This window comes from Trematomus bernacchii, unplaced genomic scaffold (assembly GCF_902827165.1).
Source record: "Trematomus bernacchii unplaced genomic scaffold, fTreBer1.1, whole genome shotgun sequence".
In the NCBI taxonomy this organism is placed as follows: domain Eukaryota; kingdom Metazoa; phylum Chordata; class Actinopteri; order Perciformes; family Nototheniidae; genus Trematomus; species Trematomus bernacchii.
In genome coordinates this window covers 2175788-2194477 of record NW_022987739.1, presented here as the reverse complement: position 1 = coordinate 2194477, position 18690 = coordinate 2175788, and the positions used below count along the sequence as shown (strand labels likewise).

Genomic DNA, 18690 nt, shown 5'->3' with positions numbered 1-18690 from the left:
TCACTAAGTGTGTGTTTTGTCCTTCAGGTGGTGCCGTCTGCTCCGCTGGCAAGAGACACGGATTATTCGGACCCGTTCGATGCTCACATGAGCCACAGGTCAGAGCCGGACCTCAGAACCGTTCCCTGCGAGAACAACGGCTACATGGAACCGTACGAGGCTCAGAGGGTCATCACAGGTCAGTGGGTTCATCAGTCGCTATCTTATCAGTCTTATAATGATTCAGTGAGTTCTTGTTATCATACAGGAAAAGCTTCTTTAGCAAATATACAGACAGGAGGAAGAAGAAGGCGAGGCATCAACTTTCCTCCGACTGAAGCTCTGAGTGGCTCATAAAATCTGCTCGGTAATACTAAAAATAACATATGTAAGGTGGGGAAAAGAAACAATGCCAGGTAGAGAAACAATTTCATTTTCCTTTACTGCTTCCCTTAGTTTTATCTCTGATAGTTAGCTCCATAATTGCATTCATAATACGAGATTAAGCTCTTACCTCCCAGTCTGTTATTATATTGCATTTCAGGTGCACAAACTCATAACAAATATGGATCTGTGGCATCTAATAATATCAACATTGATCTGATAATCTGTATTTGATGACCGGTCAGAACTTTATCTCCCCCTCCTTTTTCCATTATAGTCAATTATTTCTGCCTTTACAGAATAATGCATCCTTATTTCTACATGTTCTTCTTTCTAAAAAAACTGGTATTTAGTGCAGTATTGCTCTTTAAATCTATTTGATTGACTCCACTTGTGAATACACAGTTCTTCTCTGCTGTGTTAACCTGTCCACTCCACTGTGTTTGTTTATCGTTGGCTCTCAGCCGCACAACACTTCCCGTCAGACACGTCTCTCCAGTCTCTCCCTTGTGATTGTCTCCCACATCCTCTAGCTCACATCTATCCTTTTCCATTTGCCTCTCAGCCTATAACATCTCTGTCTGCCCCTTTCCCCCCCCCCGCAAGCTCCCTGCTCTGTCCCAGTCATTTAGTGTAAAAGCGCCCCCCCCTCCTCTTTCTCCATCTCTCTTCATCTGGAGGGCTCTCCCGATGCCCCGAGGGGAGTCTGGCTCTCTCTATAATCGGTCCTGTTTCCTAAAATCTATGTCCTGTCCTCTCTCAGTTGGCCCTTTCGCTGCCTTTTTGCTGGTCAAATGAAGTTCGTAAAATAACAGGCTCGAAGTGAATGGAGTCCCGATTGAGAAACCTTGAGGAAAATCTTTCTCTCGCTGCAGCTGGAGAGATTAGATTGTTGCGTTGATGGCAGAGCGTTTTTTTGGAAAAGCATTGTCACCGCTCTTTCATTGACTTTGAATTTGGCCTGTCAATCAAGAGCTGCCTGCTTTTGTCTGTCTGTCTTTCAGCATGTTGGTGCTCATTAAAAAAGCAGCAGAGCAGCAAAGACAGATGTGAGATTGGAATAGTAGTCTCTCACAGGGACTGTCCTGAAAAGACACCTGTGTGCTTTCCGTGAGTTTCCGTGCTAATAGTTAAAAGATTATAAAAGACCTGTCTGGCCTCTGACACACATCTGTACGCCTAAACACTTCCCGTCGCCATCACCTCGATCTTCAATCTATGTCAACTCTCTGTCAAATTGCTTTTTTTCCTCTCCCCCCCCCCCCCCCCCCCCTGCCTGTGTTTTCCTCCATTATGTTTCCTATGAAATTCTCATTTTATTTCCTCCACGCCTGCTTTTATCTCTTCGCCTTCATCTTCTCCATCTCCGGGCTGTCGTGACACCGCGGGTTCCCAGAGCAGGTAGAGCAGCCCGCTGTGCTTCTGTCTCAATGACTTAACATCAAACGCCGACATAACCCCCCCCCCCCACCAGCACCTCACCCCCCTTGTTTCCTCACTGCTTCCTTTTCCTCTTCCTTTCTCCACAACCTCCTCCTCCTCCTCTCTCCATTTCCCCCCTCCACTCTCTTCTTCATAACCTCGAGGCCCCTTCCCCAGGGCCTCCACTTGGTCGCCATGGTGACTACAGGGCCGACCCAATAGCGTTGTCTTGAAGGTTAAAGTTTTTCCCCGCCTTTCACCAGGGAACCTTTCCATTGAGTTCCTTTTCCTCATGCGACTGCTCCTCCTATGCTGCTGGCTGTGTGCACAAAAGATGCCGACTCCTTCATTTCCCCCCAAATTTCTTTCCTTCTGTACCACCTGTTTTTTTTTTTTTTTTAAAGGCTGCACTTTTGAGGTCAACATATCAAAGCGCCATCGCTGATTGCCGCCGCCGCCGCCGCAGCTTAGAGGCTCCTATTGATGCATTTAGAAATCAGATTTCATCCTCTTGCCTGCATCGATAATCTCAAAGCCTTTTTATCTCATGGCCATATTTGACTCCACACCACAAGTGCTGAGAAACATTTCTGGCAGGGAACCCACTGAGAAACTGATGAAAATGTTAACGAGGGAATACGGACGCTGTTGTGAGCCGGGCGAGATTGCTGCTGGGATTCAGGAGGAGGGGTGGTAGGGGCGGGGGGGGGGGTTGTTGTCTAACGTGTTTGCAACTCAGCATCCAGCCCAAGGCCTTGTTAAGCCCTCTTATATGAGATTCTGAGCCCCCCGGCAAACTGTGCAAACATAATTTATCTCGTCTCTAATTCTAGTCATGTCAGAGCTCAACAGGCTTCTTGTTTTACTCTGTAGAATATCAATCTTGTGTTTAGGAGAATCGCTACTGGCAAATATTATTTCCTAATGTTGCCGGTTTATACCTGTTACACATCCACAAAGATTGAAATGTGTAGGTGTCTCGTTATGAATCTGTGTTAACTTGTGTATTCATAATAGAGCTGCAGCGAGGTCCAGGAGGAGGGCGGTCGCGGGGCGAGGTTCAGCTCTACGACACCCCCTATGAGGATGAGAGGGGCCGGCGCCTGGGTCTGTTGTACGGAGACCCTCAGGAGGAGGGCAGGGAGAACAGCCGGCTGCCGCAAGACGACGAGAGGCCGGCTGACGAGTACGACCAACCCTGGGAGTGGAAGAAGGATCACATCTCCAAAGCTTTTGCAGGTAACTGGAAGAAATAAGAGAATATTCTGACAGACACAAATCAAGGTGGAGCAGAGTCTGGGAAAGACCATCTCATAGCTATCTATTTGCGTTACAATAGATAGCTCTCCTTCAATGATCTCTTCCTACATCTGAGTGGAGACATTCTCTATGACCTTCGCTGTCACTGGTCTTTGTTTGTGTTTTGAACTGGAAAACATGGCCTCTGTTCTGGGAAGATTCTAATGTATTCAGGGAATCGCTTTATGAATACATTTAAAACGGGTTGAGACCAGGGAGCTTCTAAATCATGCTTCATTGTATATTAAAATATATTCAGAGCATATATAGAAGCTTTTAGCAAACATGAAGGCTTTCAGATGGAAAAATATTGTTTACTGAAACCCAGTTGGATGCTGAATTGATATTATCTTTGACCAAAACAATGATTCCCTACCACAGACTGTACACACAGCTCCTGGAGTTTCTGGGTATCAAGAATAGACCATAAGGTATCTCAAAAATATTTGTTCTGTTAGTGAAAATGGTTGAGACTAGGTTTAAAAAAAGGGCTGTTTTAAAGGTCAAAGCCTCCCAGGAGCACACAGAGATCCCTGCTGCTGTTACTACATAGTGAAATACTCATCTAACTGTCCTGACCTTTAATGCAGTGTCTGCCCCCATCACTACATCTCCATAGGCTTGTTTTTCAGGAAATGGAGAGGGCTGTGACCTTCACTGTCTAATGACACAAATCTTTAACTACATTTAAACAATTTCTGGTGACTTTTAATTTCTCGCTCGCTTCCATTCGATGATATATAAGATTGAAATAGATGTCTTGTGTGTGTGTATATGCATGAGAGAGATACAGACGTCATGAAACAGAAAGCAAGGTTCATTTTCTTTCATTATCGTGGTATTACGGGCTGTATTTCTACAATAATTGGTGCAGAACATGATTATATTTTTCAGAGTTGCACTGACAGTGCATGTCACATCCTATCTCATTATATTCCATCTATTGAATATAATTGGAGGCAGAGAGTGCAGTGGAAGTAAGAGAGACGGAGCAGTGAGGAGAAACAGAACTGGACTGATGGGTCATTTAGGAGTGGATCAGTGTAAGGCATGCAAGGCCAAGTCGGCTTAATTGAGCTGCATCTCCAAGTCACCAAGGTCAAGGTGATGGGATAATAACTCAACCTCGCCTCGAATGCACTCCCCTCCGTTCCCCCTCTCCTCCCCTTTGTGTGCACCCCCCCCCCCTCTCGCCTAAGTTAATTACACGCCTGCATGTGCACGACTGATCCAGTGCTAATAAGAGAGTCATGGTCAGCACACCATTGTCTGAACACACACACACACACACTCGGAGACATTCACACCGTGTTCAGACTCAAATCACATTCAGAGGAGCAGCAAGGAGACACCGTAACTTATTTGAGAGCGGAGATGATTTCAAAAGGAGGTGCAAGACAGTTCATTTAAAAGCCAATACCACCTCTTACCTACTCATCCCTGCTCTTTCTGTCATTTTTCTTCCTTTGGACCTTGTTCCTCTTTGTGCCACATACAGTACGGGCTCCTGCAGAGCAGCGCTCGCAGCACCATTACAGAGCGCGGTGGAGGAAAACGCTCCAGTCGTCTGACCCCTTGTTTTTTTCCATTTGGAGTCAGCACTCTGAGCTGGCGTGCTGTCAGTCCGAGCAGACCAGAGCACTGAAGTGTAAACACGCAAACAGTATTTTCCATTCTCACATTTAATCCATATACCCAGATCCACTCAGTGTTGCTAGGCACGGCCCACATGTGAGCGAGGAGAGAGATGGAAAAGATTGAAAGAGATGTGGGAGAGACAGAGAAAATGCATAGGCTGTGGAGGGAGCCAGAGGGAGAGAAATGGAAAGGGACGTCCAAGGTTATGGTATGTTTGGTGGCATCTCAATGGATGTTTGTGGAGGCCCTGGGCTCCATAGGGGAGGGGCGTCGAGGAGAATTAATGGTCGGGGGCTTTGGCGAGGTGAGATGCAGGGAGAGGAGGGGGAGTCAGGGCCATTGTGGCAGGGTGCAATCCGTCATCCGCCAACACAGGCGCACTCTCTCACACATATACACAGCCGCAGAGACAGGGCTGTCCCCGCTCCCCGTGGATGTGACACAGCCACTCAGATAACCCGCTGCAGGGGGCAAAGGGGGAGGGGGGGGCGGCATCGCAATCTGCCAGCAGCCCCTCATCATCACCTTCACACGGGCGCATGCACACACACACATGTGGATTCTCAACTCCAGCTCTGATGATCAGGGCCCTCTAATTCAAGGGTGAGAAGAGGTTGTGTGCTTATTGGCACAAATGGGGGAGGGAGGGGATCGCTGGTGCGTAGCATCCATGCACTTCGGAATCAAATCTCTAATTAGGATTTCACAGCTTATCCATGCTTAAAAGTAATCGCCTGGGTAAATATAGCATGTGGCTGCTTTTATTCAAATCGTATCAGAAATAAGCTCGCCTCCAAAGCATTTGATGTGTTTTCCCTTGGACATGGAGTCCACTAACCCCAGCTGTGTGAGGGTGACTCCAGCGGTGCCCGAGGGCTCGGACGTGACAGGCCTCTCTCAGTTTGCAGGGTTTTAATTGCAGCGTTAGAAAGCTGTCACAAACCATTCACAAACGTCCAGCTCGAATGACCGGAGTCATTCATTCTTGGAAGTCAATAGACAGTCCAGCAGTGAAAGATTGTCCCTGCAACCATTCAGCGCTAATTAGTGAGCTAATGAAAGGCACAATCTCATTCTCTCTCTGAAGCCCGCACATAATGAGCAGATGAACGGGTGTTTCAGGTATTTCATGTTTGTACGTTTTATAGTCCGTTAGAGGAGCTCTGAGCCGGTTGATGAAGATGATTGTCGGCCTGAGGTGGAGAAGTGTACGGATGATTAGAGAGCCTCAATTTGGACGAGGAAGTTGAATGAATAACATTTCCACCCCCAGAAATGACTATTATTGCGCCATTGAGAAAAGCACTTATCCTCCACTTGTTCCAGTGCAGCTGCTCATTAGGAAACAGAAAGATAAGCGCCGTGCAGAGAAGCTCCAGAGTGTGAATGTGTGCGTCATAACAAGAAGACCAGGGTTTTAAAAAAATGCTTTCTTTGTCTGTTCAGATAAACTCTTTGCAGCACAAAAACACAAGTGGGTATCCTTGTTATCCTATAGTTTATTTTATAGTTTGTGTGATAAACATATTGCTTAATTTAAAATAAATGCCTGTTTGTTTGCTGTACTGTGCATACAGTATAGATTGAGCTTTTAGCCACAGTGTTGCCAGACTGAAACATCTCAACAATTACTGGATGGATTGTCAAACCGATATTCATGGTGCTCAGAGGATGAACCCTTCTGACATTCGTTACCCCTAACTTGCAACAAAGAGGTTGACATTTTACATTCGATGGGCATGACATTTGGAACAGATATTCATGTTCCCCAGAGCATTTGACTGTCATAGTTGTTGTGATCCTAACACACTATGATCAAGTGAAAGTTTTACTCTGTTCAAAGGTTTGGTTTATGACCAAATGGCCTCAAAACTAATTCTCAACGTCTACGTTTTTAGGGCTAATGGACTAATGTTAGAATGCTAGCAGGTTAAAGCTAGATACAGAGCATGATAAACTGTTAATCTAACTACCAACCATCAGCATGTTATTAATGTCATTGTGAGTTGTTACATGCTGATGTCAGCACCGCTGTGCCTTTGCAGCATCACAGATCTGCTAGCATGGCTGTTTAATTAAGGCTTTTTTTACCAACCAGATGTTTAAAAACTGGGGAATTGAGTTACATTTTGTAGGAAGGCAATACATTCAGGAAGAAAGACAGTTTTTCATAGAGGGCCATGAAAATACAGAGCCGTATTAGAAGACCAAATCCATTCTTTTGTAAAATAGGACTGTAGGCTGGATGCTAAAGGGTGCTTTAAAGTGTTCATGCATACAGAGGCAAAAGCTGAGGTTAGCAAAGCTTGCAAAGACACCGTGACGGATGATCCCTCATTGCATGTGTTCTGTCTGCATGTCTGGATACTTGTGCTCTTACAAGGATTCCTGGGCTAGGCTCCATGTGTGTAAGTCCCCATAGGAGAGGCAAATGTATTTCTGTATGTCTGCAGACAAAGGTGAGCAAAATAAATATAAAATGAGATTTCCATTTCTGGTGTTATGCTGCTCTCTGTTGCTCTAAGCAGACCCTGGGGGCTTCTTCCCAGCCTCTTCATCAATTTACCGACACAGTGAAAGGTCTCTTGTTGCTCTCTCCTTTCCTCTTTGTCTCATTTCCTCTCACTTGCCTCTTCCCTTCTCCCCATCGCTTTGTTTCCGTCTCCTTCAGCGTGAACCTTAACTGACGTTAATGAAAAGGCATGTCCTTCGCAATTCCCTCTTCCCGACCAATATGAGAGACGAGTGGAGAGGTGATGGAAGTGGAGTAGGGCACGAGAGGTGAGGAGAGGATGGAGGGAATAAGGAAAGAGAGATAATGCCCTTTGAGGAACTTAGGTGAGAGAGAGGCAATGAGAAACAGAGGGATGTATAGCTCAGAGAAAGCAGTGAGAGCTTCAGGAAGCGCTGGAATGGATACATGAATATCTAGGAAACATGTCTCTCAATCTTAAATCTGTGGATCCAAACTATGAAAGGAGAACTTGTATGCATGTGTGTTTCCTTCTTATTCTTCACTGGCAGAAGGTGTTACTTGTCTGTCCTTATGTCGGCCATTTCGCCCAGCAGAAGGTCTTTGTGGGCAGAAAGAAGATGGGGATGCCAGGGCTGTTAAAAAAACAGATGTCTTCATTAATGGACCTGACGAAGCTGTTCTATTGTCTTTGTCTCCTCACAGACACAGACAACAGCTGGTGTGCTCGAAATGTCAGTTATCCGTCATTCAAGGTGAAAGGTCTGCTCACCACCCCCCCCCCTCAGATACATTTCTGGTAATTGTTAGCAGGTAGTTGAGGCAGGGATTTTGGGAGACCACGATTGACTGAATTGCTGCCGCCTGTTGTATCAGCTGGCTTTCAAAGGGAGGCAGAAGTGATGGGAAAACACACGTCTTTGTTTTAGCACACGATGAATACGGTGTAGAGGATTTTAACACAAATCATCACTATGCAGATGAGAGCGCGCCTTTGTTCGTAAACCATTAGTGTGTCTCTTGTGTTGGTGAACAAAGCAGAGCGCACTCACTGTTAGCCCTCTATGGAAGAGAGATCCACAGGTTGCCCCATTAGAAGTGAATGGGAGCCAGATGTTCCCTTTTGTGTGTGTGTGTGTGTGTGTGTGTGTGTGTGTGTGTGTGTGTGTGTGTGTGTGTGTGTGTGTGTGTGTGTGTGTGTGTGTGTGTGTGTGTGTGTGTGTGTGTGTGTGTGTGTGTGTGTGTGTGTGTGTGTGTGTGTGTGTGTGTGTGTGTGTGTGTGTGTGTGTGTGTGTGTGTGTGTGTGTGTGTGTGTGTGTGTGTGTGTGTGTGTGTGTGTGTGTGTGTAGTGTGTGTGTGTGTGTGTGTGTGATGTGTGTGTGTGTGTGTGTGTGTGTGTGTGTGGTGGTGTGTGTGTGTGTGTGTGGTGTGTGTGTGTGTGTGTGTGTGTGTGTGTGTGATCAGATTGAGGAGCTCAGGCAAGCTTTATGTGTGTGTTTGCATGTTCATCCTTTTGAAGTGAAAAAAAAGCTGCCACTCTTAAAACTGAGTCCTAGGTACCTTAACTGTTACAACATGTTTTGTTTATTTATTTCATTTGACTTTGTGGTTTTATCTTCTTAGTTGAGATGCATTAAAGGTGGGGTAGGTAAGTTTGAGAAACCGGCTCGAGATCGCTAGAATTTGAAAATACACAACCGGAAAAAATCTGCCACTTCCTTACAGAGCCCCTCCTCCAACACACACGAACGTGCACATGACCAATGAGGGCACGAGATAAGTCTGTGCACAGATGGAAGGCTGACAGGCAGGTAGGCCATCCAGTTATTTTAGCCGGGCCGGCTCAGATGATTGGTCGTGCTTTTTACAGTACTACGGCTTCCACAGATGACATTTTTTAATGGATTTTTTGTCAAAGCACTTAAGATATTCATTGCTATCGGGATGTTAAGAGCATTCCATGGAATATAACAAAAAGTGTATCTCGAGCCGGTTTCTCAAACTTACCTACCCCACCTTTAATGTTTGGATCCTGGACTCGAGGACGCTCTCATCTACTGGTTCTCTTTTGACTAGTTTTTTAGCTGGAGGTTAAATGCTGGGATGAATGATGCTTTGACAAGATAACCATGTATACCCTGTGCCCAAAAGACCTTGTGTCTAAGAGCTTGTGTAGATGAGTGATCTGTCTATTCCATTTATTGTGAGTTGACCAAGATAATTAAAAATGGAAGCCAGAAAAACAAGAAAATGCTTTAACGGCCATGTCCAAAGCCAACATCAACAATGTGGATAAGACAGTGGAAACAATTGTGGAAATCATCTCACCACCACTTTCAATTTAAGTGAGGAAAAACACATTTTAGGATTCGAGAGCACTGGACATTAGTGGTTAAGAGACCACAGCCAATGAAAAATCAAAAAAGGAAGAAGAATCTTTTCCCACCTGAGCCTATCTCTCTCTTTGATGGCTGAGCACATTTCTGATCCGTAATAAATTGTCTTGGCTTTCTCCATTCCCTCTTGTTACTCTCATTTACACCCTTCTCTCATTCTAATGCCTCTCTCTCAGCTCTACTCGACAATTACAGGTGTGAAATGTGATGTGGTGGTGAGGGGGATAGGCTGCAGAGTGTGGCAGCGGAGGTGTTTCTGAGTGTCAGGTGTGTGTGTGTGTGTGTGTGTGTTCCTGCATGTCCTCCCATTCAGGGGTGCCAGGCCACACTTTCATCCTGGCTTTAGCGGAGGTGCGGCCCACTCCAGATGGGGCCATTGTGCTGCGCCATGCATCAATAATTCACAGAGAGCCAGAGAAAGTGGCGGAGTGTGTCTGCCTGCTCAATAATTAACCAGGGAGGGAGAGAGAGGCATGTATGTACAGCCCGGGTCCCTCTCAAACACCCATTCAAATGGCCCTTTGATGTCGCAGGCCTTGAGGGTCTTTGGATTCGCCGGCTCATTAAGATGTCACCCCTCTTTCCCTTTTATTTGTTTTGTAATCCACTTGCGCCGTGAGCAGGAGCTGAACATACGGTGTGAAACTGGCATACTGTGTGTGTGTGTGTGTGTGTGTGTGTAAGGCTGCAGTAATGACTGTTAAAGTAGATGCTTGCCTGCTATGGTAGATAATGAGCTATTTTCAGTTTCTGTGCCCCTCCTGTGCTCTCCTAGGTAGGACAGTGAGCGGAGCATTATTCTGCCCACACGCTCCTCACTTCCTCTGTCACACCGCACTGTGGGATGCACAGTTTCTCAAAGTGGATTCGTTCAAGTGACTATAAATAATGCAGCCTCTGACTTCCCCTGTCCTCTCTTATCACTCATGATAAATTACTGCAAATATAGCATCTGAAGAATATGTTTTGCCAGCGATGAAGCAAAGAGAGTATATTACTTCTCTTTATGACAGGAGGTAGCGTTAATAACATCTCACGATCCAACATCTCTGTCATTCCCTCACACACTCTCAACCCCCCCTTCCACTTCTCTCTCCTCCTCACATTCCGATCTTGCACCTGATTTCTTCATCACTTTCTCTCCCACATCTTCCTTTAGTTCACTTTGATGTAGCCCATCTGCTGTTTTCTCACTTTGCCGCTTTTTCTCTCGCCATCTCCCCTCTCCCATCTCCTCTATTTAGAAATGAGGGATTTGTCCGAGTTGCCCTGGCCCGCGCCGGTGGGTCATCTGGAGGAGGAGCCCACCGCCAGAGAGCAAGGTGACCTCCCACCCTGAAAACAACCCTCCCCCCCCCATCCCTGCCTCACCTTATCTCCACACATACAGTCACCCTGACCTCCATGACCCATGCTACATCTGCTCTAACTCCACCCTAACCCCCCCCTGCAGGTGCATCTGCACCACCTGCCTGTTGCTTTCTTTGGGTTTAAAGCTCTTTTCTTACCACATTCCCCTCCAGCATCATCCACGCATGACAAGCTTTGTGTAAATTAGGGAGACTGCCGTGTTCATTTCAAGGTTTTTAGAAGCGCTGTGCTACAATTATTGTTTAATTACAAGCTCTGTTGATTGAATTTTGCCAAGATACTGCACAGAAGGGGTAAATAAAACAGTCTGTTTACAGAATTTGCTCCAGGATCAAATCAAAGTTTATTTATATAGCCCAATATCACAAAACACTTTTGTCTCAGTGGGCTTTACAGAACACGAATGACAGTGCTACAAGATAAATACAATTACAAGAAAATAATAAAAAGGCAAGATAGAATGACAAATACAAATACATTACATTACATTACATTACATTGCATTTAGCTGACGCTTTTATCCAAAGCGACTTACAATAAGTGCATTCGACCAACAAGATACAAACTTGAAGAAAACAGAATCATATAAGTACATCAGGTTTCATAGAGATAACACATTTCAAGTGCTACTCAACTGGCTTTAGATAAGCCAGTCCTTTGTTAGTATATAATAATAATAATAATACAAATTAAAATGTAAAACAAAAAGCCAATAAAATAAAAAGAACAGTAGGAAAAACGTGGCGTAATCTCAAACCAGCTTTTAAAACAAAGTCTTCAGCACTCTCTTAAAAGTTTGGACACCGTCTGCCTCCCTTAATGAAAACAGGAAGTTGGTTCCAAAGAAAGAGAGCTTAGTAGCTCTGACTCTTGATCTGAAGAGAATAGAATAGAATCAGTATTGTCAACATAACGTTATCTGCAGTGTAAACTTTTGGAAGAAAGAGCAGAGCCGAGCAGGGAAACTTCCTGTCTCTATCTGCCCTGTGTGACTCTTAAAAATGTTGATAATGGTTATTGTGATGATAGTTTTGCAAACCGGGACCTCCTGTCTTTAGTCTGACCCCTCTCCCTCCGGCATGCCTGGTTTTGAAATAGCCGGATGTCTGATGTTTACCCAACTCTGGCTGTGAGGTTTAATCCCTTTTGATCACAGCACTGTGTAAACGCTCTGACTCACTTTTTCTGCCCACAGTGCAGTTTGACGGCGCAGATTGGGACCGCTCCTCGTCGCCCACGGATCGGCTTCGTCCTCCGGGGCCCAGGTCCAGCCCGCTGGCAGGAGGGGGGATGAAGTTTCGGTCGCCCCAGGAATGCCTCACCCTGGTGGGGGAGAGAGTGGACGCCACGCTGCCTCTGGAGAAGCAGGTGTATGTATGCTAGTCTTCTGTTAAACCCACAGGACCTACATTATAATACTTCAGTCGCTCTGTGTCGGAGTATAGACAACACTCTGGTTAAAGTTGAATCAAATTAGGAGGCTTACATGCTTGGGACTTCTGATAGTTAATGATTGAGGGTCTTCATTTAATTACATTGGATATAACACAGGATAAAGGAGTTGTCTTAAAAAAAGTAGTTATAGTACTGGCTATAGTTCACATCAGCTGTACCCACAATGCTGTGCAATATTGAAAAGTTGCAACTAAAGGACAGTAGGGAGTAAGATGTTTACGTTGCAGAAATATAGGATTAAATCATGTCTTTTGGTCTGAGATTTCATGTTTACATGCATGAAACAAATCTAAATTATGCAATTAGTTGCGCATGTAAATGCAATTAGCATAAATTATTATCTCTGAGCTGAACATGTAAATGTCTCTGCAGGGGCTCTCGTGCATTTATCATTCATTGTTATAACCGTGATTTAAAACATTTGAGGAAGCACACGTTTGTACATCCGACAAACAAATCCTAAACTCCATTACATTGCACCCCTTTGATCTATTACGGGCGTGGACACATTAACACGCAGCGGGTATGTGTTTCGGCTAAGCAGCACTCATCAGAGCTCACAGAAGTGCGAAAAGGTTAGAATGAGAACTAATTAAGTCAGACCATTAAAAACACACATTTACCCTAGTCTTGTAATTTCAGACATCATTGGTGTAATTTATTTGTTGTTTCTGTGCACATAAAGGGACATTTTACTAATGAAATCCAATCACATGACACCCCTTAAGCACACATGCACACACACATGACACACATTGTTGAATTAACAAACACTAACTTGCGCACACATTCGCTTTAGGGTGATAGTTGATTATTATGCCCCATTACTCACTGATTATCTCTTCAAGGCTTTGAGCTCCGTGTTTCCTTCAGTTCTGCTTCAAACAGAGAAAGAGTATCACTGTGGACCTGTAGCATTCAGTCATGTCGAGGACACCTTATTATTAGACAGGAAAAGTTTAAATTTGCGACTTCAAGGTTGTGTTGTCCTTTCTAGATTTGTATATAGTTTTTTACTTTGTGTTTGGAATCCTGTATTAGCCACACAAGGGTCATTGTGCTATGGATGGCAAAGTTACTGGATTGATTTCAATTAAATCAATTAAAAACATACTGATCTTTCCATGAGCACCAATGAAAGGTCAACATTAGTAATTTTGAGGGAAATATCTCAACCAGTATGGACAAGATTGCCATAACATTTGCTCATGACATTTCTACATTAGTTACACTGTTTTTTTTTTTACTGTTATTTAGCAAATGTTAGCATGCTTACATGCTTAGATGGTACATGTGGTAAACAATATTCCTCCTTAACCTTTCCATGTGAGCATCATTTTGTCATTGTGGGCATGTTAGCGACCGTACTGTTGTGAGCATTTAGCTCAAAGCACCACTAGACCATGTGCTGGAAAGACGAACTCTGCCATAGTGTTGCTGGTGTTTCTGAGAATTTTGCCCTGAAAACAGAGAATTTGTGTTCATTTTTTTACGTTAAATATGAATCTTTGGAAACATTCATCTCACTTATATTTACTTCATGTATCATCATTGTAAACATGATGATTGGCAGCTCATTTTGAGATATATTGCTATAATTATCAGTTTGTGGAATCAAATTAATTAAATGTGTGTGTGTGTGTGTTTTGTCTCATCAGGTGGTACCACGGTGCACTGTCTCGCTCGGAGGCAGAGTCGCTGCTAACGCTGTGTAAAGAGTGTAGCTACTTGGTGAGGAACAGTGAGAATAACCGCTCCGAGTATTCCCTCTCCCTACGGTAAGACACACACACACGCATACACACACACACGCACACATACACACACACACGCACACACACACACACACACACACACACCTACAAACCACCTCCAGTATTGTTCTCCGATAAACAGCGTTACAATTTAATTGCACACTGCTAATGTTTCTTCCGTGCGACTAAGAAGCGTGTGTACTGTGTGTGAAGCCAGCTTAGTTTCCGATCTCATATCGCAGTCTCCACACCTCTCCATCTGTCTCACCCTCCTCTGTCTACCTCCCTCCAACATCACCCCCCCCTCAGGATCCCTGCCGCACTGATTCCCCTCCCGATACTAATTTTCAGGGCACAATACTGCTTATCTGGTCAAATCTCTCCCTTGTAATTACTACCACGATCCATCGTCGTGGCCGCGCACCGCGCTCCCATCACCCCTCTCTCCTCAACCCATCCTTGGCCCTTCTCGGTGGCCGGCCTCCCTGGCCCCAGTGGACCCTCTTAAGTGGTAATCAGGCAGGTAGAGCACACTTCAGTGCACACATCATCCTCACCGTAATCACTAATGAATATGAATTACCTTCTGTGGGCCACACAAGAAGCCAATCCGGGAGAGAAAGGGAGGGGGGTGAGGCACGGAGTGTCACTGTGTTGTGCTGACATATATAAACAAGCTCATGCATTACTCATTTACATGACTAAAGTGGGTTTTACACACACACACACACGCACGCACACAGACACACAGACACACAGACACACAGACACACAGACACACAGACACACACACAGACACACACACACACACACACGCACGCACACAGACACACAGACACACAGACACACAGACACACAGACACACACACACACAGACACAGACACACCGACATGTCTGTATGTCACAAACACACACACATGCACACACACATGCAAGTTTGCTCAAGCAATAAGGTCACAACTGGCACTGGTTCCCCAGCTGGTGCATTTGTGTTTTTGGAAGCAGATTAATCTCTTTAAAGATTAAAATGTGCTGCTGTCCTTCATTGAAGTAGACTTAACAAAAACAAAGAACATTGCCAAACAATGTGAAAGCAGCGTAGATATTTAATCAGCTTAAAGGGAAACTTTGGTTTCAGACAGCCTTTGTTTTCTTAGTCTTGGCCATCATTCTAATCAGTTATAAATACATTTAGTTAGTTGCTGAGATCCTAGAACACAATGCTAAGAAGAAGCCAAGAAACAAGCAGTCTGATGATCAAACAGCTTTTAAACAAAGCTTCTGATCAGCTTAACGTATTTGCAAGAGAAGACGAAAGGTCAAATATTACCCAAACTCCATCACAGTTAAGAGGCTTTGACCTGCTTTCACCTTCCTGACTTTTCACAGTTTTCTTGTGCTACGACAGATTTTTACCGGCATTTTTGGTGCAATTACTTTTTTCTCGTGCGTATAATAGTCTGCATGTTTTAAATGTACCTATCACACTCTACCACCTTGTCCATTGAACATTTTTGTAGTCAATACATGCCAATGAACTACAATAACCCCGAGTAAAATTGTGTGTCAGATGTTTCATGCATCAAGGTCACTTGTATTCTGTTGGTTTTGTATGCCAAAGATTATGACTGAAACATGTGTGTGTAATCAACAAGTGTGTCATTGTAATTTGAACACCTTGCAAAGCCTTTCTACCAGGTGAAAGGTGGACACTTTAATCCCTCACCTCTAAACACAATGGTTCAGATAAAGGTTTAATTGTTTTCTCTATCAGATATCAGCAATTGTTTTGGCGGTGCAGTCAAAACAACAGAAATATGGCCCATGTTAAAATCAATAGGAATTTTCTTTCTTGTCTTCAGTGGGTTGTAAATGATCATTTCCCATCATGTAGGTTAGTCTTTATCGGGGTGTTGTGACTGCTTTTCTGGTGTTGTTAGATACTGACACGTTGTAATGTCTATGTGCCCTTCAGTAAGGACAGCTTGTGTAAAAACAACCAATATTGTTAAATAATGCAGCATTCATGGACTTTTGTCATTGAGTTGCTCCTTGGACAAAGTCAACAATATCTAAGATAACAGAGTCATGTGGACAGTGGGAGGAATGAGGAAGGCTGTTGTATCGGAGACAAGATGACCTCCAAAGTAAGTCAGCAGTGAAACAGACCGATATAAACCAACATAAATATATTTATGGAAGAGCACCGACTCAGGTTCTAATGTACCATAAGATACAAAGTGTCCCACGAAACAAACAGGACTATATGAGCGCTGACGTGATGAAGACTCTAGCTCTGGAGGCCAGTGGGATGAAGATAAACTGCCTGTTGTTCAGCTGGTTGTAGTCTCAGTAGGGGTTTCTGGCTTTCACTGCTCTTCAAAATGTAATTCGTTTTACTAGAACAATGACAATTACGATGACCGATTTCAGCCCTTGACTTTCCCTCTGCTTCTATAATTAGACATACATCATGACTGGCTGGCTGCCTCTTAAAGGGGAAGTCCCGTCATGGCTGCCTGGGATTTAAAGGGGAGGAACCAGCATGGTTTTCTTGGCTAAGCCACTTTCACAGTCCAGCGTTTTTTCTTTCACTCCCAATGGCTTTGTCTTTCCTTTCAAGTGCTATTACACCACCCGCTCATCCATCATAAAGCCCTGTCCTTCCTAATTTGTGGCATGGTGTTAAATCTCGGTTATATTCCTGTCCTCAAAGAGCAGGAACAAGAAGGGAACATAAATCCTGCTTGTCATTTCCACGGTGTCAGCTGCGTGAGGTTTTATGTGCCCCACATTTAATATCCTCTCCCACACTCCTTTCTCCCTTTCATATTGAATCTCTCCCACACTTCTTTTGTCCCCTCCCGTTCTCAAACCATTATTTCTGTTTTCCCCCCCCCACAGGAGCTGCCAGGGTTTCATGCACATGAAGTTCACCCAGTATAAAGACGGCAAGTACGTGCTGGGACAGAACAGCCCTCACTTTGACACCGTCCCAGAAGTCATCCACTTCTACACCACGCACAAACTCCCCATCCGAGGTGCCGAGCATCTGTCCCTGCTGTTCCCCGTGCTCGTGCAGACGCTCTGACGCTCCTCCTGGACGCCATTGTGATCGGACACGTAAACCTTGATTGTTTGACTGGGTCGTCCCAAGCTAGTTGGAGTTTTTGATGATTCAACACACTGGGGGCAAATGCCCTCACCCACCACTGCTGTTGTACCCGTGCCAAGTGTCTCTAACAACCGGAGGAGATCAATTCACATGAAATGCAAAAAGCTGAACTTTAGGCCACCTTTGCTGTAACTCCTCTCCTCTAGCTGACTGAAATGCAGAGGAAGTAAGCAGAGTTGGGAGAAAGTCTGTATTTTCTGGATGTACCGATGCCCCAGTTTACAGGAGACCTGCAGGAGACTTGGATTTAATTACTGCTGTTCAACAAAAAAACACCTCATTGACACTGGTAAAAAATATTGCTGTTGTGAAAACCTCACTAATCGTATTTTGCAGATTTCTCATGTTTATATGGATCATCACATTGTATAAGATAACCCTCTTCATACAACACTGTTGTTAAATGTTGGACAATTCACAAAACAACTGCTATTTTCAATTATATAAGGTTTTTTTACTAACAGCAGTTATATTTCAGATGCTTTTCTACACAAAGACACACACTTCTGTTCTTCACTGTCCTGCTGCTGTATGTTGAGAATTTGCTTTTCTCCATGTTACTTGTGAGCAACAGAGAAGCTGTGTTGTATCGGTACTTGTGTTGACCTTGTTGACCTGTATCTCTTGTTGATTGCTTGCTAGGTTTGTTAAAAAAAAAAAAAAAAGATGTCAATGCTGTCATTTTCTTTTCATTGACTTGAGGCTCGGTAGCTAAGCTGTAGGCTAAGTCTGAAGCTAAGAGATGAAACCCTCTCAAAACAAACCCTAAAACTTTGAGACTGCCACGTTCTCACACTTCCTACATATTCAAGCTCAGATGTTCTCGTCTCTCCAAGTCAATACATGCTGCTTGGTGAGATGTATTTGAGTTGCGTGCCATCTGGAATGGGATCCCATGTCTGCTGCCTGGTGCAGCTTCGTGTGGCAAAAGCAGTTTTTAGAGGAGAGCCAATTCAAACACATTTATGACAATTGGAAATGAGAGATAGACAATTATTCAAATCATCCGTTCTTTTTACAGAGCTGACTGGGTTTTATTAATTATTATTGTTTTGGCCATGTTCTGTCACACATAAAAGAGGACAGGATGTTTAATGTACCCACTGTGCTGAAGCATGTCATTTGTTCTAAATGTTGATTCTACATTTAGATCTTTATGTAGATCACTACTTCCCACCCTGAGGGCTGGGACCCTCCCAAAGGGGTTTAGTGATGAGTCGTGGGAGGAAATAATGAAAAACTAAACTCTGCTACGCACAAATATTGAAATGTACAGACTAGCGTATGACGTTTGCTTGTTTTATTGTGAAAACTGTATATTTGTTCCTCTTTTTGCCTCTAAA

General features: G+C 44.2%; 1 protein-coding gene across 4 annotated transcripts in view; it reads left to right on the top strand.

Moving 5' to 3' along the window:
* Positions 1-18690, top strand: part of shdb (Src homology 2 domain containing transforming protein D, b) — a 25735-nt gene extending 7045 nt beyond the window's left edge. For 3 of the 4 annotated variants that reach the window (XM_034146359.1, XM_034146357.1, XM_034146358.1), the window contains exons 3-8: positions 28-178; positions 2803-3024; positions 10836-10913; positions 12158-12332; positions 14076-14195; positions 17077-18690. In XM_034146359.1, coding sequence (XP_034002250.1) covers positions 28-178; positions 2803-3024; positions 10836-10913; positions 12158-12332; positions 14076-14195; positions 17077-17263 — 933 coding nt within the window. In that variant the 3' untranslated portion in view covers positions 17264-18690. The remainder of the gene's footprint in view (positions 1-27; positions 179-2802; positions 3025-10835; positions 10914-12157; positions 12333-14075; positions 14196-17076) is intronic. The other variant, XM_034146360.1, reaches the window with a different exon arrangement.